General features: G+C 44.5%; 1 protein-coding gene across 1 annotated transcript in view; it reads left to right on the top strand.

Annotated features, from left to right (window-relative positions):
- LOC145349988 (inactive phospholipase C-like protein 1) overlaps positions 1-17,595 on the top strand; it is a 389,665-nt gene that overhangs the window by 290,629 nt on the left and 81,441 nt on the right. Inside the window, exon 3 of the mRNA XM_080198775.1 lies at positions 897-1,100. Coding sequence (XP_080054901.1) covers positions 897-1,100 — 204 coding nt within the window. The remainder of the gene's footprint in view (positions 1-896; positions 1,101-17,595) is intronic.

Here is a 17,595-nt window from a genome sequence, read left to right as displayed (position 1 = left end):
AATGATATAAGAACATAAGAAATAGGAGCAGGAGTAGGCCATCTAGCCCTTCGAGCCTGCCCCACCATTCAGTAAGTTCGTGGCTGATCTGCAGTGGATCAGTTCCACTTTCCCGCTTTCTCCCCATAACCCTTAATTCCCTTGTCTATTAGAAATCTATCTACCTGTGACTTAAATATATTCAGCAAGGTAGCCTCCATCGCTTCAATGGGCAGAGAATTCCAGAGATTCACCACCCTTTGAGTGAAGAAGTTCCTCCTCAACTCTGTTCTAAACTGCACCTCCCCCCCCCCCTTTATTTTGAGGCTGTACTCTCTAGTTCTGTTTTCCTTTCTAAGCAGAAAGAATCTCTCTACCTCTACCCTATCTCGCCCCTTCATTATCTTGTAAGTCTCGATAAGATCTCCCCTCAGCCTTCTAAACTCCAATGAGTACAGGCCCAGTCTATTTAATCTCTCCTCATAAGCTAACCCCCTCATCTCCGGTATCAGCCTGGTGAACCTTCTCTGTACTCCCTCCAAGGCCATTATATCCTTACGCAAATAAGGGGACCATAACTGCACACAGTACTCCAGTTGCGGCCTCACCAGTGCCTTGTACAGTTGCAGCAAGACCTCCCTGCTTTTATATTCTATCCTCCTCGCTAAAAAGGCCAACATTCCATTTGCCTTCTTGATCACCTGCTGCACCTGCAGACTGGGTTTTTGCGATTCGTGCACAAGGACCCCCAGGTCCCTCTGCACTGCATGCTGCAGCTTTTCACCCTTTAAATAATATTCCTTCCTACTATTATTTCTACCAAAGTGGATAACCTCACATTTGCGATATATATTAATGGCAGTTAATCCATAAAATGATACAGCAAGTCTTGACTGTTTTTTTTTATTTCTGCACAGAATGCAATAGTCTCCTTTAAGGAAATATGTGGCTTAGCACCTACTGCCAATCTGACTCAGTGTATGCTGACTACGTCTTCAAGATTACTAAACAATGACAACACTTCTGCAGTATCACTCAACATAAAGGACAAATACCCATATTTGGAACCCTCAGGATTGGTATCAGAGATACAAAAGAAGGTTCTGTCATCATATGACCTGGTAGGGATATTTTTTAAATCTGCAAATAATGTTATATTTTCAACAATGTTAACTACTGGTTTCTGCCTTTAGATCTTTTCAACTTGTTAATGTACATGTTGATGCAAGTGATAAAAGAGTGAAATTAATTCTCAAATGGCTAGGTTTTATACAATTAGCATTCATTTTAATCTGAGGTGATCAAAAACAATTCAAAATATAAGAGCTTACTTCAGAAATTATTGCACATTCCAGCAGCAGGTGGAACATACTTGTCATTTTGTTCATCTTCTAGTTAGAATCAGTGTCCCAATTATTCCTTCTTGCTTAAATTCAAATAAATTTTAACAATAGTTACTGTCATAGTAATTCAGACGTTCAACTTCTGAATTCTGAAGTTTTCCACCAGCCACTGTTGTTATCATCTTTGTTATTCGGTGGGGAAGTTCCTGCGGCCTAGTAAGTGCTGCTTTCACTCCTCAATTATATCATGTTCTGTTTCTTCAACTTAAAATTGTTACTTAATTGAGAAATGAAATGCATTTCTTCCTGCCAACCAAATTACTTTGCTTTGCTTTAAGTAATGGTTTACATTAAGACACCTCCATGGTAGGATTAGTAAGGTTGCGGAAGACGCAAAGATTGGCCAGGTGGCTAACAGTGAGGTTGAGTGTCTACAAGACGATATAAATAGCATGGTCAAATGGTAGATAAGTGACAGATGGAATTTAACTCTGAAAAATATGAGGTGTAACCTCTGACAGACTATATATATGGAACATGGACTCCTCAAGACCGCAACTAAATAGGTGACCTAGGAGCAATCTCTCTTTAAAAGGGGTCCTTTAAAAACCCATTAAGTGAACAAAGGGAAAGTTTTCAAACGAAATTGAAACAGTTCCTGGGGGTGATCATGCATTCCAGCCCCTGCGGTTCCCACCGGTTGCGGAAGGCCTCAAGCATGCTAGTGGATACCATATACTTCCTCTTCAGGGACACCTGCACATGGACAGAGTTGGGAAAAGGGGCAGACAGTTGGGTCTGAAGACCCCCTCCACGCTCCACTGCCAGGACCTGTTAATGGCCATCTTAGTAAGAAGTCTCACAGCATCAGGTTAAAGTCCAACAGGTTTATTAGGTAGCAGACGCCGCTAGCTTTTGGAGCGCTGCTCCTTCGTCAGGTGAGTGGGAATTCTGTTCACAAACAGCGCATATAAACATGCAAATTCAATTTACATGAATAATGACTGGAATGCGAGTCTCCAGACAGGACAGTTAGTGAGATTTTGCAAGTCCAGGCGAGTCGTGGAGGTTACAGATAGTGTGACATGAACCCAAGATCCTGGTTGAGGCTGTCCTCGTGTGTGGAACTTGGCTATCAGTCTCTGCTCAGCGACTCTGCGCGTCGTGTGTTGTGAAGGCCGCCTTGGTGAACGCCTACCCGAAGATCAGAGGCTGAATGCCCTTGACCGCAGAAGTGTCCCCCAACAGGAAGAGAACAGTCTTGCCTGATGATTGTCGAGCAGTGTTCCTTCATCCGTTGTCGTAGCGTCTGCATGGTCTCCCCAGTGTACCATGCCTCGGGACATCCTTTTCTGCAGCGTATCAGGTATACAACATTGGCCAAGTTGCAAGAGTGTGTACTGTGTACCTGGTGGATGGTGTTCTCACATTTTTCATCTTATCCAGGTCCAGGAGCAGACCCATGAGGAGGTCCTTCCATCTGCTCACACTCCCTCCACACATGGAACATAGACTCCTTTGGGACGCAAAAATACTGAACAATAACAATTAACACAAATTAAAAGAAAATAATTTAGCACAAATTTAACAAAAATAGAGTCAAAAATAGAAATTAACCAGTAAAGAACAGGTTGAAATAATGTGTGTAATAGGACAGTATTGTTAGTAAATTTTGGGAAAGAGGTAGATGCAGGCTGTTGGGAGATTATTGACCAAATTCTTCCAGAAAATGAAGAGTTTTCCCTGGCAGGAAAAGTGGTGAGAATTACACCGGGTGGGTCAGTGCAATCCAGATCACGATTCATCCACACTTAATCATTCTTTTCAAGCTTGAGGAGATCACTACCAGCAAAGAGATAGGTGGGACCAAAAGACACTGCAAAACCAACTCCATAGAGATTGGGGCTCCTTTTTAAAGGGCGTCCAATGTCAATGTTAAGTTGAAGGTTTGTTGTAACTGCCCACCCCCTAGACATTATGACCTCTCACTGACATGCAAACAAGTTGAAATCCACAGAATACCATCCAAGTAGTATTTCTTTGCAACAGTCCATTAGCCAATGCAAATCTGTTAGGTTGCATCCAGTGAAACTAATGGGTCGGGTACAGCATGCTGTGTCAAGAGATCTTGACATTCTTTGCTATTCCCAGTGAGTGAAATTAAATATTCCCTTATCAGTAGATCATGCAGGCATAATGTTTTGCAAGCAACTTGTACAATTTCTATTGACTTGGCCAGAAACTAACTCTGTTGCTGGAATGTAAGCATTCATTGCAACAACTAACTTGCCACCCAAGGGCTTTGGCTAGGAGAGTGCGCTGTTCCTTCATGCATAATGTTCTGTTTACACTTGATCTCACTGTTTCATTGCTCTGTAGACTGACTATGCAACTTCCAGCAGTGGGGGATCTCTGCTCTTCGGAGATGTTTGCTAAATCTGAAAACCCACCGTCAGCATTTGGAACAAAGTCCGTTGCCAGAGGAAAGTAACAGTGAAGATGAGTCTAAAGTGACTGTCAAAAAAGATTAAAGAGCAAGAGTACCAGTTAACTGGTGAGAAGAGAAGGAAAGAGTGAGTGAAGTGGTGTGGGAGAAGAAAAATGCCTCTTTGAAAAGGGAAAGAGGATTTCTGTCAGCTGAGTGAGGGGACCATTGTCTGTGTAAAAGACTAGAGAAAGGGGAAGATTGCTTCTGTTAGAGAGGATAAATCAAGAGGGTGACAAGAGTCATTGTGAAAAAAGGAAAAGGAGATAAAAATTACCTCTGTGAAAGAAGAGTTAATCTTCTTCAAGGGGGAGAGATGGAAAGAATGTATCAGCGAAAGGGTACTGAAGGGATCAGTGCCTTACTGAAAGGAGAGAGAGCAGATGAGTGTGTCAGTGAAAGGGGAGAGGGGATGAATGTGTCAGTGAAAAGGGAGAGAAAGGGGATAAGTGTTTCAGTGAAAGGGGAGAGAGAGGGGATGAGTGTGGCAGTGAAAGGGGAGAGGGGTGAGTGTGTCAGTGAAAGGGGAGAGAGAGGGGATGAGTGTGTCAGTGAAAGGGGAGAGAGAGGAGATGAGTGTGTCAGTGAAAGGTGAGAGGGGATGAGTGTGTCAGTGAAAGGGGAGAGAGAGGGGATGAGTGTGACAGTGAAAGGAGAGAGAGAGGGGATGAGTGTGTCAGTGAAAGGGGAGAGAGAGGGGATGAGTGTGTCAGTGAAAGGGGAGAGAGAGGAGATGAGTGTGTCAGTGAAAGGAGAGAGAGAGGGGATGAGTGTGGCAGTGAAAGGGGAGAGGGGATGAGTGTGTCAGTGAAAGGAGAGAGAGAGGGGATGAGTGTGTCAGTGAAAGGGGAGAGAGAGGGGATGAGTGTGTCAGTGAAAGGGGAGAGAGAGGGGATGAGTGTGGCAGTGAAAGGGGAGAGAGAGGGGATGAGTGTGTCAGTGAAAGGGGAGAGAGAGGGGATGAGTGTGTCAGTGAAAGGGGAGAGGGGATGAGTGTGTCAGTGAAAGGGGAGAGAGAGGGGATGAGTGTGTCAGTGAAAGGGGTGAGAGGGGATGAGTGTGGCAGTGAAAGGGGAGAGGGGATGAGTGTGTCAGTGAAAGGGGAGAGAGAGGGGATGAGTGTGGCAGTGAAAGGGGAGAGGGGTGAGTGTGGCAGTGAAAGGAGAGAGAGAGGGGATGAGTGTGTCAGTGAAAGGGGAGAGAGAGGGGATGACTGTGGCAGTGAAGGGAAAGAGGGGATAAATGTGTCAGTGTCATGGGAGAGAAGATGAGTGTGTCAGTGACATGGGAGAGAGGATGAGTGTCTCAGTGGAAGTGGAGAGCGAGGAGATGAGTGTGTCAGCAAAAGGCGAGAGAAGGGGTGAGTGTGTCAGTGAAAGGGGAGAGATGGGATGAGTGTGTCAGTGAAAGGGGGGAGAGGGGATGAGTGTGTCAGTGAAAGGGGAGAGAGAGGGGATGAATGTGTCAGTGAAAGGGGAGAGAGAGGGGATGAGTGTGTCAGTGAAAGGGGAGAGAGAGGGGATGAGTGTGTCAGTGAAAGGGGAGAGAGAGGGGATGAGTGTGGCAGTGAAAGGGGAGAGGGGATGAGTGTGTCAGTGAAAGGGGAGAGAGAGGGGATGAGTGTGGCAGTGAAAGGAAAGAGAGAAGATGAGTGTGTCAGTGAAAGGAGAGAGGGGATGAGTGTGTCAGTGAAAGGGGAGAGGGGATGAGTGTGGCAGTGAAAGGGGAGAGAGAGGGGATGAGTGTGTCAGTGAGAGAGGGGATGTGTGTCAGTGAAAGGAGAGAGGGGATGAGTGTGTCAGTGAGAGAGGGGATGAGTGTGTCAGTGAAAGGGGAGAGAGAGGGGATGAGTGTGTCAGTGAAAGGGGAGAGAGAGGGGATGAGTGTGTCAGTGAAAGGGGAGAGAGAGGGGATGAGTGTGTCAGTGAAAGGAGAGAGAGGATGAGTGTGTCAGTGAAAGGAGAGAGGGGATGAGTGTGTCAGTGAAAGGAGAGAGAGAGGGGATGAGTGTGTCAGTGAAAGGTGAGAGAGGGGATGAGTGTGGCAGTGAAAGGAGAGAGGGGCTGAGTGTGTCAGTGAAAGGAGAGAGGGGATGAGTGTGTCAGTGAAAGGAGAGAGAGAGGGGATGAGTGTGTCAGTGAAAGGAGAGAGAGAGGGGATGAGTGTGGCAGTGAAAGGGGAGAGGGGATGAGTGTGTCAGTGAAAGGAGAGAGAGAGGGGATGAGTGTGTCAGTGAAAGGGGAGAGAGAGGGGATGAGTGTGTCAGTGAAAGGGGAGAGAGAGGGGATGAGTGTGGCAGTGAAAGGGGAGAGAGAGGGGATGAGTGTGGCAGTGAAAGGGGAGAGGGGATGAGTGTGGCAGTGAAAGGGGAGAGAGAGGGGATGAGTGTGTCAGTGAAAGGGGTGAGAGGGGATGAGTGTGGCAGTGAAAGGGGTGAGAGGGGATGAGTGTGGCAGTGAAAGGGGAGAGGGGATGAGTGTGTCAGTGAAAGGGGAGAGAGGGGGGATGAGTGTGGCAGTGAAAGGGGAGAGGGGTGAGTGTGGCAGTGAAAGGAGAGAGAGAGGGGATGAGTGTGTCAGTGAAAGGGGAGAGAGAGGGGATGACTGTGGCAGTGAAGGGAAAGAGGGGATAAATGTGTCAGTGTCATGGGAGAGAAGATGAGTGTGTCAGTGACATGGGAGAGAGGATGAGTGTCTCAGTGGAAGTGGAGAGCGAGGAGATGAGTGTGTCAGCAAAAGGCGAGAGAAGGGGTGAGTGTGTCAGTGAAAGGGGAGAGATGGGATGAGTGTGTCAGTGAAAGGGGGAGAGGGGATGAGTGTGTCAGTGAAAGGGGAGAGAGAGGGGATGAATGTGTCAGTGAAAGGGGAGAGAGAGGGGATGAGTGTGTCAGTGAAAGGGGAGAGAGAGGGGATGAGTGTGGCAGTGAAAGGGGAGAGGGGTGAGTGTGTCAGTGAAAGGGGAGAGAGAGGGGATGAGTGTGTCAGTGAAAGGGGAGAGAGAGGGGATGAGTGTGGCAGTGAAGGGAAAGAGGGGATAAATGTGTCAGTGTCATGGGAGAGAGGATGAGTGTCTCAGTGGAAGTGGAGAGCGAGGAGATGAGTGTGTCAGCAAAAGGGGAGAGAAGGGGTGAGTGTGTCAGTGAAAGGGGAGAGATGGGATGAGTGTGTCAGTGAAAGGGGGGGAGAGGGGATGAGTGCATCAGTGAAAGGCGGGGAGAGTGGATGAATGTGTCAGTGAAAGGACAAAGAGGGAATGAATGTATCAGTGCAAGAGGAGAGAGGGGATGAATGTGTCATGGAAAGAGGAGAAAGGGATGAGTGTGTCAGAGAAAGAGTAGAGAGGGTTTGAGTGTGTCACTAAATTAGGGAAAGAGGGGAATTGTAAAACACAGCATTAAATTGATAATTATTCTGAGTATATCACAAAGCTGTTTTAAACCAACCAATTTGCGCACTCAATGGCATTGTCTTTGGCTGCAGAGAGCAGCATCCACCCCAGGAAAGGCTTCCCCCTTTTATAGAGACAAGCTGCCCTGGCTGTGCTTTTCTCAAAACACTCTTCCCCTGCCTCCCGCTTTAACAGACACTCTCTTCCCCTGCCTCCTCATTAAGAAAGGCACTCTTCCCCTGCCTCCCGCTTTAACAGAGACACTCTTCCCCTGCTTCCCTGTTTAATAGAGACACTCTTCCCCTCCTTCCCTGTTTAATAGAGACACTCTTCCCCTGCTCCCCTGTTTAATGGAGACACTCTTCCCCTGCCTCCCGCTTTAACAGAGACACTCTTCCCCTGCCTCCTCATTAAGAGAGGCACTGTTCCCCTGCCTCCCACTTTAACAGAGACACTCTTCCCCTGCTTCCCTGTTTAATAGAGACACTCTTCCCCTGTCTCCCGCTTTAACAGAGACACTCTTCCCCTGCTTCCCTGTTTAATAGAGACACTCTTCCCCTGCTTTCCCTTTCAGAGAGACAGTCTTGGAATCATACAGTGCTGAAGAGGCCCTTTGGCCCATTACGTCTGCATCACTATGTGAGAAACATCAGACCTCCCACTTGATCCCATTTACTTGCACTTGGCCCATAGTCTTGAATGTTATGAGTGCCGAGTGCTCATCCAGATTGTTTTTGAAGGAGGTGAGGCAACCCACCTCTACCACTGTCTCAGAACATGCATTCCAGACCTTCAACACCCACTGGTTAAAAAAGTATTTCTTCACATTCCCCCTAAACCTACTGCCCCTTACCCAGAACTCATGTCCCTTTGGAATTCACTCTTCAACTAAAGGGAACAGCTGCTCCCTTATCCAGTCTGTCCATGATCCTCATAATCGTGTACACGTTGATCAGGTCTTCCCTCAGTCTTCTCTACTCCACTGAAAACAACCCAAGCCTATCCAACCTCTCTTCATAACTTATATTCCATCCCAGGAGTATCCTGGTGAACCTCCTCTGCACCCCCTCCAATGCAATCACATCCCAGGGATCTCATAGAAACTTATAAAACTCTAAAAGGATTAGACAGGGTTACATTCAGAAAGAATGTTCTGAATGGTGGGGGAGTCCAGAACTAGGGGCTATAGTTTGAAGATAATAGATAATAATAATAATAATAATAATAATAAGAAAATAGATAAGTCCCCTGGTCCGGATGGGATCTACCCTAGGATTCTCTGGGAGGCTAGAGAGGTGATTGCAGAGCCTCTGGCTCAGATCTTCAGGTCGTCATTGGTCTCTGGTGTAGTCCCGGAGGATTGGAGGATAGCGAATGTTGTCCCATTGTTTAAGAAGGGGAACAGAGACTTTGCCGGGAATTATAGACCGGTGAGTCTTACTTCTGTTGTGGGCAAGGTCTTAGAAAAAATTATTAGGGATAGGATTTATAGTTATTTGGAGTGTAATGAATTGATTAGAAATAGTCAGCATGGTTTTGTAGCAGGTAGGTCGTGCCTTACTAACCTTATTGAGTTTTTTGAGAAGGTGACCAAAGAGGTGGATGGGGGTAAGGCAGTTGACGTGGTATACATGGATTTTAGTAAGGCTTTCGATAAGGTTCACCATGGTAGGCTTCTGCAGAAAATGCAGATGTATGGGATTGTGGGTAATCTAGGAAGTTGGATCAGGAATTGGCTATCAGATAGGAGACAGAGGGTGGTGGTGGATGGTAAATATTCATCATGGAGTGCAGTTACGAGTGGTGTGCCTCAGGGATCTGTTTTGGGGCCACTGTTGTTTGTAATTTTTATTAATGATCTGGATGAGGGTATAGTTGGGTGGATTAGTAAATTTGCTGATGACACCAAAGTTGGAGGTGTGGTAGATTGTGAGGAAGGGTGTCATAGTCTGCAGGGAGACTTAGATAGGTTGCAGAGCTGGGCCGAGAGGTGGCGGATGGAATTTAATGCGGAGAAGTGTGAGGTAATTCACTTTGGTAGGAGCAACAGATGTGTCGAGTATAGGGCTAACGGGAGGACTTTGAATAGTGTGGATGAACAGAGGGATCTAGGTGTGTGTGTACATAGATCCCTGAAAGTTGGGAATCAAGTAGATAAGGTTGTCAAGAAGGCGTACGGTGTCTTGGCGTTTATTGGTAGGGGGATTGAATTTAGGAGTCGCAGTGTAATGTTGCAACTGTACACTACTCTAGTGCGGCCGCACTTGGAGTACTGTGTGCAGTTCTGGTCCCCGCATTACAAGAAGGATGTGGAGGCGTTGGAGAGGGTGCAGAGGAGGTTTACTAGGATGTTGCCTGGTATGGTGGGGAGGTCCTATGAGGAGAGACTGAGGGATCTAGGGTTGTTTTCGTTGGGAAGAAGGCGGCTAAGAGGGGATCTTATTGAAACATATAAGATGATTAGAGGTTTAGATAGGGTGGATAGTGATAGCCTTTTTCCTCGGATGGAGAAAGCTAGCACGAGGGGGCATGACTTTAAATTAAGGGGGGGTAGCTACAGGACGGATGTCAGGGGTAGGTTCTTTACCCAGCGGGTGGTGAGGGATTGGAATGCCCTGCCTGCTGCAGTTGTAGATGCGTCTAGTTTGGGGGCGTTTAAGAGATCTCTGGATAGGTTTATGGACGAAAAGGGATTGGTATAGGCTAGTGAGTCATTGTTTTTGTAACTGGTCGGCGCAACATCGTGGGCCGAAGGGCCTGTTCTGCGCTGTAATGTTCTATGTTCTATGTTCTATGTTCTATGATAAGGAGTAAATCTTTTAGAACTGAGGTGAGGAGAAATTTCTTCACCCAGAGAGTGGTGAATATGTGGAATTCACTACCATAGAAAATAGTTGAGATGAAAATGTTGCTGATTTCAAGAAGAAATTAGATATGGGTCTTGGGGCTTAAGGGGGGAAGAGGAAATCAGGATATTGAATTCGATGATCACTGTGATCAAAATGAATGATGGAGCAGGCTTGAAGGGCCGAATGGCCTACTCTGCTTCTAGTTGCTTTTCTTCTATATTTCTTCTTATAATGTGGTGACCAAGAGAAGGATGTCTCTGTTCAGTTGGAGGCAGGGGAGAATGTCTCTATGAAGAGGGGATCCAACCTTTCTTCATAACTTAAATATTCCACGTATCAGTGAAAGGAGGGGGGAAGGAGGAAGCGTTCCTCTGTGAAGTTGGAGAGAGTTAAAGAGTGTCTCTGAAAAGAGCAAGCACGAGTGAGGGGAAGTATCTGTAAAAGGGAGAAGAGATGGAGACCAGTGAAGAGTTACTTTTGTGAAGCCTGCAGAGCAAGGGAAAGAGTACCTCTTTGAAAGACGAAGGGGGTAATCTTACCTCCTTGTCCCTCTGGTTGATGGGCGGGGAGATCAGTAAGATTGCGAGAGAGCGAAGAAATCAGGTTCATGTTCGACTTCTCTCTTCTTGCAATCTTACTGTCACCAACTATCCAGCAATATCAGTGTGTGCGAAGTGGAGGTGTTTTCAGCCAATCAGTGTTGGATGGAAGCAGTGGTGCCCCGTGGTAGAAGAGGCGGAGGGGAAGGTGGGCAATCGGTCACATAGGCCCACAGTAGCAGGGGAGAATTCAGCCAGAGATCTGAGCCCCACCTGTTCCCCCTGCTGGTAAGAAACTGGTTTGGCCTCATTTTTTTGTCATAGTCAGGTAAGATTTGAATTTTAAGTAGCCCAAAAAAAACTGAATTTTTCCTCTTTTTATGCTCTTTTAGCACCTGGAATTATTTTGGTAAGATCTCTCCACTGCTAAGGGTATTCAATCTTCTGTATCAAACTTTCAAGACCATGAGTCTCTTGCATTATTTCACTTTAAGGTTCCTAAGGATATCAATCAGTTGCTAATCAGATTAAACATACTTTAAAAATCTTGCATTCCATCTTAGTGTCAGTGGTGTGCATAACAAGTAGCGGAATGTTGCTAGATAGAGTATTTGGAAACAGCAATTATGGTCAGTACTACTACCTCAGTAAATTGGAATGTCTTGTGCTTTCCTCTCAGATTCTGTGCTAATTGTAGTGGTTTATGTATTGTTTGTACAGGTGCTCCCTTCCTTTCACAATTTATGGAGAGTTTAACATTTCAAGTGCGCCATGTGATCATCTTGAAGTTGTATCTTTTAAAATTCAATACTAGAGACCAACTCACTTGCTTGTAACAATGGAAACTGCGGTCCAAAAATGCCAATAAGAGTGAGGTATCAAATCAAATAGACAGAGAGAGCAGTACATTGAAGCTGTGTCTCCGCTTGAGTGGAGCTATGCAAGCCTGTACAATCTACATTGCATTCTTTGCACATTGCATAGCCAAAAGTTCCTGCAAGTGCTATTTTTGCTTTACAGATCAAAACAGTTGTGTAATATTCTAGCTTCTGAGGGTAAGATGTCAGTGACCCAGCAGTTTGGGCACCTAGAGCCTAATGAATATCATCTTTCTCAGGAAACTTGAGATGCCAATCTGGGGATACTTCCAACAATACTAATGATATCTTTTGTCTGCCTTCCTCCAATGCTTTCTTTCGTAAACACTGACTTCCTATAACATGGATATCTTTATACAAAATGACCAAATCAACTGAGTCATCAGTTGAGGCAAAACCAACTTTGCCTGTTTATTATTACAAAGTAATTACTAGCAATGTGTAGGGTGCTGCACTGTATTTCTTCCACATGAAATTCATTGTTAAATGGGATTGTTGATCTTAAATTTGCATCAATCAGATGAGTGCAATTTGCAGCACGTATAATGCTTGTGAAAGTGTGTGTCTATGATCTGTGTGGGATTAGGCATAGCTATGATTGTTAAATCTTTTTCCACTGAAAATACTACCATCAAATACAAATTGGGTTAATATTTATTGGAAAAGAAAACCGCATCTGCATGATGCACGTTGTTACTAATATACAAATCAGACAGCAGCTAATGGCAAGGAATAGATACGTTGTGATATGCAGGTACAAGTTGCTGAATAGTTTGTAGCACTCTGCCATTAGCTTTGCAAAAACGGCATCTCGCCCTTAACCAACATGTCTGTTTCAGGACGTTACTGCATTTTTGCACAAACTGTCCATTAAATCCACCACACAAACATAGGTCTAGTAATTGACAAAAGAAGTACACATTTAACAAGAAGATAATTGTTAATGACAGCCAATCGATCTATCTGGCCTAGAAAATGAACAATTAAATGTGTGAAGTCTCATTTCTTCAATACTGAATTGTTAGAGTTTTAAAAATGTCAGATGCCAAATTTTAAACTTAGCATTTTTTAATTCTCCTTTCTGTCTCTTTCTCTCACACGCTGTCTCAACCCATTCTTTCTTTCCCATTCTTTCTCTTTCTGTACCTGATCTGACATTGAGCCCCTCAATCATATTTTATGCGAAGAACTATTTTAACTTCAGTTGAATTTTGTTTGATACCGCTTTCCCTTAATTTATATAGCAATTCATCCCACAGATTATGAACTCTTCTAAGATGATTTTTTTGATATTAATCATGTTCTCAGCAGAGCAATGATCCTGGAACAAACTAAAGTCTCTGCTAAAGTCTCTTATCTTTTTTTTAACTGAATGTTTTCCTTTAAGCAGCATTTAAACAATAGAATTAAAGACCATGATTTAAAACTAGTAAAAATCAGATGTAGTATACAGATTAAGGGTGACAGGGATGGCACTGTGGTTAGTGCAGCTGCCTCACAGCTCAAGGCATCTAGGTTTGATTCCGTCCTTGGGTGAATATCTGTGTGGAGTTTGCATGGTCTCCCATGTCTCGATGAGTTTTTGCCGGGTGCTCTGGTTTTCTCCCACTGTCCAAAGACATGCATTAGGTGAATTCATAAAATCCCTACAGTGCAGAAGAAGGCCATTCAGCCTATAAAATCTGCACTGACAACAACCCACCCTATCCCCATAACCCATGTATTTACCCTGCTAGTCCCCCTGACATGAAGGGGTAATTTACCATGGTGAATCAACATAACCCACACATCTTTGGAGTATGGGATGAGCACCTGGAGGAAACCCACGCAGACATGGGAGAATGTGCAACCATTGCATAGACAGTAACCCAATGCCAGAATTGAACCCGGATCCCTGACACTGTGAGGCAGCAGTGCTAACCACAATGCCACCGTGCCACCCCACAGTAATTTACCCCAAGGTAAAATGGCCCTCAGTTTGTGTGCCCTGTGATGGACTGGTGCCCCATCCTGGGTGTATTCAGCATCTAGTGTCTGTCGGGCTAGGCTTTGATTCCCTGTGACTCTAAATTGGAGTAAGCAGTTGAGCGAAAGTGAAGAAGAATTTTGATTAAAATTGTCTGCATTTACTTAGCATGTTGTCATAAATCTAACTTCAGAAGAAGACTTATCAAATTTTAATTTGGTTTGATATTGTCCTTCATGAGGCTGCTTATTTGTGCTGAATTGTGATCTTGTCAGTGGCTCCTGGAAGATTGGCCTATCACAAGGAGAGAGAGAGAGAGAGAAGATGACAGCCAGACAACATGGAAGTAAGATTGAGTCACTCTGTCTCTCTCACACACACACACACACACACACACACACACACACACACACACACACACACACACACACACACACACACACACACACACACACACACACACACACCAGGTCCCTGTGTTCTCCCATAGTTCGAAGATTGTTCCTTAATGTTCCAAGATGTGTAGGTTAGTTATATTAACCATGGTAAATGTGTGGGGTTACAGGGATAGGGCAAAGGAGAGGACCTGGGTAAAATACTCTGTCAGAATCAGTGTAGAATCGATGGGCTGAATGGCCTCCTGTGATGCTGAACCACCATACAGTGATACAAAAAAGTATGTGACCCAAAAGCCCAGGGTCAGTGTGATATTGAGCTAAGATGTGTAAAGACCTAGATAATTCCTTGCTTGTACCCTTCGTTGTATCAATGTATATAGTTACAAATAGTTAACAAAAAGACTTGCTGTTAATCTACTGAAGATGACAAAAACTCCTTTAAGAGATACCAATCTGTAACCAACACCCTCCCAACATGGCAGCTTGGGATCAAAGACCTTCATCTTCACTAAAATGCTGAAAAACTAAAAGGAAACTTAAGTGGAAGTTCTAATCTAAAATAAACTTCCAACAGAAGTTGAAGGCATGGAAAATATTTATCAGAAAACATATTAGGGAAAAGAGTCTGGAAGCTAAAGGCAGAAATTCGTACTACAGCAGAAGATTCCAGCCAGCTTCAGAATGCAGAGTCCACAGAGCCCTCAAGGTTCAGCTGAATCTTTTAAAGTTCCAGGTTCCTTGAGAACTCTTTTACTATTCCAGAAGCACTGTTTGAATGAAACCCAAGAAAATAGATGCATTGGTTTTAATTTTCCAAAATTTCCTAGATTTAGGAAAGATTTCTTTATTACTCATTAGTGTCACAAGTAGGCTTACATTAACACTGCAATGAAGTTACTGTGAAAATCCCCAAGTTGCCACACTCCTGCACCTGTTCTGGTATACGGAGGGAGAATTTAGCATGGCCAGTGCATCTAACCGGCATGTCTTTCGGACTGCGGGAGGAAAGCAGAGCACCTGGAGGAAATTCAGGCAGACATGGGGAGAATGTGCAGACTCCACTCACACAATGACCTGAGCTGGGAAGGGAATTGAACCAGGGTCTCTGGCATTGTGAAGCAACAGTGCTAGCCACTGTGCCATCCATGCCACCATGTCATCCATTAGATCGGAAAATAGGAAATGTAACTCCTTTATCCAAAAAGGGAGAAAGGCAGAAAACAGGAAACAACAAGCCAGTTAAGAACTGTCAGAGGGAAGATGTTAGAAGTCTTTAATAAAGACTTTATAGCAAGGCATTTCGATAAATTCAGGGTAATTAGGCAGAATCAATATTGTTTTGTGAAAAGGAAATCAAATTCAAACAATTAAGAAAGTAAGGAGATGTGAGATAGAAGAAAATTTGACCGATTGGATAAGCAACTAGCTTATCATAGAAGACAGAGGGTGATGGTGGAAGGAAAATTTTCAGAATGGAGGCCATTTACCAGTGGTGTATGACAGGGTCCTCTGCTATTTGTGATTTTTATCAATAACTTGGAAGAGGGGGCTGAAAGGTGGGTTAGTAAATTTGCTGATGACACCAAGATTGGTGGAGTAGTGGATGACGTGGAGGGCTCATTGATAGGATGCAGAGCTGGGCCAAAAAGTGGCAGATGGAGTTTAACCCTGATAAGTGCGAGGTGATTCGTTTTGGTAGGTCAAGCTTGAATGTGGATTACAGGGTCGGTGGCAGAGTTCTGAGGAATGTGGAGGAACAGAGAGATCTTGGGGTTCATATCCACAGATCTCTGAAGGTTGCCACTCAAGTGGTTAGAGCCGTGAAGAAGGCTTATAGTGTGTTAGTATTTATTAACAGTGGGTTAGAGTTTAAGAGCCATGGGGTTGTGCTACAACTATACCGGACGTTGGTGAGACCACATTTGGAATACTGTGTGCAGTTCTGGTGACCTGACTAAAAGAAGGATGTGGAAGCATTGGAGAGAGTGCAGAGGAGATTTACCAGGATGCTGCCTGGCTTGGAGGATAGGTCTTATGAGGAAAGGTTGAGGGAGCTGGGGAGGATGAGAGGCAACTTAATAGAGGTTTATAAGATGCTGAGGGGGATAGATAGAGTGGACGTGCAGAGACTATTTCCTTGGGTGGATGTACTGTTACTAGGGGCCTTAACTATAAGGTTCATGGTGGGAGATATAGAAGGGATGTCCGAGGTAAATTCTTTACTCAGAGAGTGGTTGGGGTGTGGAATGCACTGCCTGCTGTGATAGTGGAGTCAGACACTTTAGGAACTTTCAAGCAGTTATTGGATAGGCACAGCAGAATGGTAGGGAGTCGGGTAGCTTGATCTTGGTTTCAGACAAAGCCCAGCACAACATCGAGGGCCGAAGGGCCTGTACTGTGCTGTACTGTTCTATTAATTGGAGTTCTTTGAAGAAGTAGCATGTGGATGAAGGAGAACCAATGGAGAGACTGTAGATTTCAAGAAGGCAGTTGTTAAGTTGCCAATTGCGGAAAGTAAGAGGTTGTGGTGTAGTGGTGGATTGACATATGACATGGATGGAAGATTAGCTTGTTAACAGGAAACAGAATGTAGGCATAAAAGAGTACCTTTCTAATTGGCAAGACGTAACACAAATGGTATCCACAGGGATCAGTGCTGGGCCTCAACCTTTTACAATTTATAGAAATGAACTGTAAAAGGAACCAAATTTGCTGAAGGCACAAACATAGGTGGGTAAAGACCTGCCAAATGTGTGAAAAGGGGAAATAGTCCAATTTGGCAGGGAAAGAAAGAAGCATATTATCTAAATGGTGAGAGATTACAGAGAAATTTAGCAATCCTAGTGCATGAACCACAGAAGATTAGTGTGTTGGTACAGCAATTAATTAGGAAAGCTGATAGAAAGTCGTTGTTTATTGCAAAGACAATTGTATACAAAAATAGAAAGGTTACCTTATATAAGGAAGGATGTGAATGTGTTGGAAGCAGGTAAAAGGTTTACTGAATTAATGCCTAGATTGAGCAGGTTGTCTTTGGAGGGAAAGCTGGAACAAGCTAGGCTTGAATCTACTAGAGCTTAGAAGAGTGATAGGTGACTTGGTTGAAACATGTAAGATTCTGAGTGGTCTTGACAGGATCAGTGTGAGAGGATGTTTCCTCTTGTGGAAGGATCTAGATCTAGAGGTCACTGTTTAAAGATAAGGTGTCACCCATTTACAACAGAGAAAAGGAGATTTGTTTCCTCAGAAGACATTTACCTCCAATTATAACAATGGTAAAGTTAGTCATAGTCATCATAGCAATCACCACTCTGGAACTACCACCAGCATGCCACAGCTACAAGGGATGCTGGAACCTCATAGCAGTGACCCACCATTGACATCACAAAGTTGTCTGGCCAGACTGATTCTCTCTTCCCCCCCCCCCCCCAGTTCTTTGTCTTCTCTGCAGATGTTCTTCAGGACTCACTTTGCAAACTCTTGAGTTTCCGCCGAGGACAAAGACTTGAGCATCTGTTTTTAATCCTAAAACTTCCACATTCTTTCAGAAAGTTCTCTGCAATTCAGCCAATGATATCACTAGAAATTGATCACAATGTTCAATAGCCAGTGGAGCTACTCATAAACAGCTCCCAAATGTTTATGTCAAACTGCATTCCTGCTGACACCAATGGAGGACCTTTCTGCCATATTGTGTGGTATTTAGTGCAAAGAATGAACAAGCATGGGTTTAACATCGGATTCCTGGCGGGACAGTCCCTGATTTGGCCA

The sequence above is a fragment of the Carcharhinus amblyrhynchos genome, chromosome 11 (genome assembly GCF_965287045.1).
Source record: "Carcharhinus amblyrhynchos chromosome 11, sCarAmb.v2.hapA, whole genome shotgun sequence".
Classification (NCBI taxonomy): Eukaryota; Metazoa; Chordata; class Chondrichthyes; order Carcharhiniformes; family Carcharhinidae; genus Carcharhinus; species Carcharhinus amblyrhynchos.
This window is presented reverse-complemented; position numbering and strand designations above follow the sequence as displayed.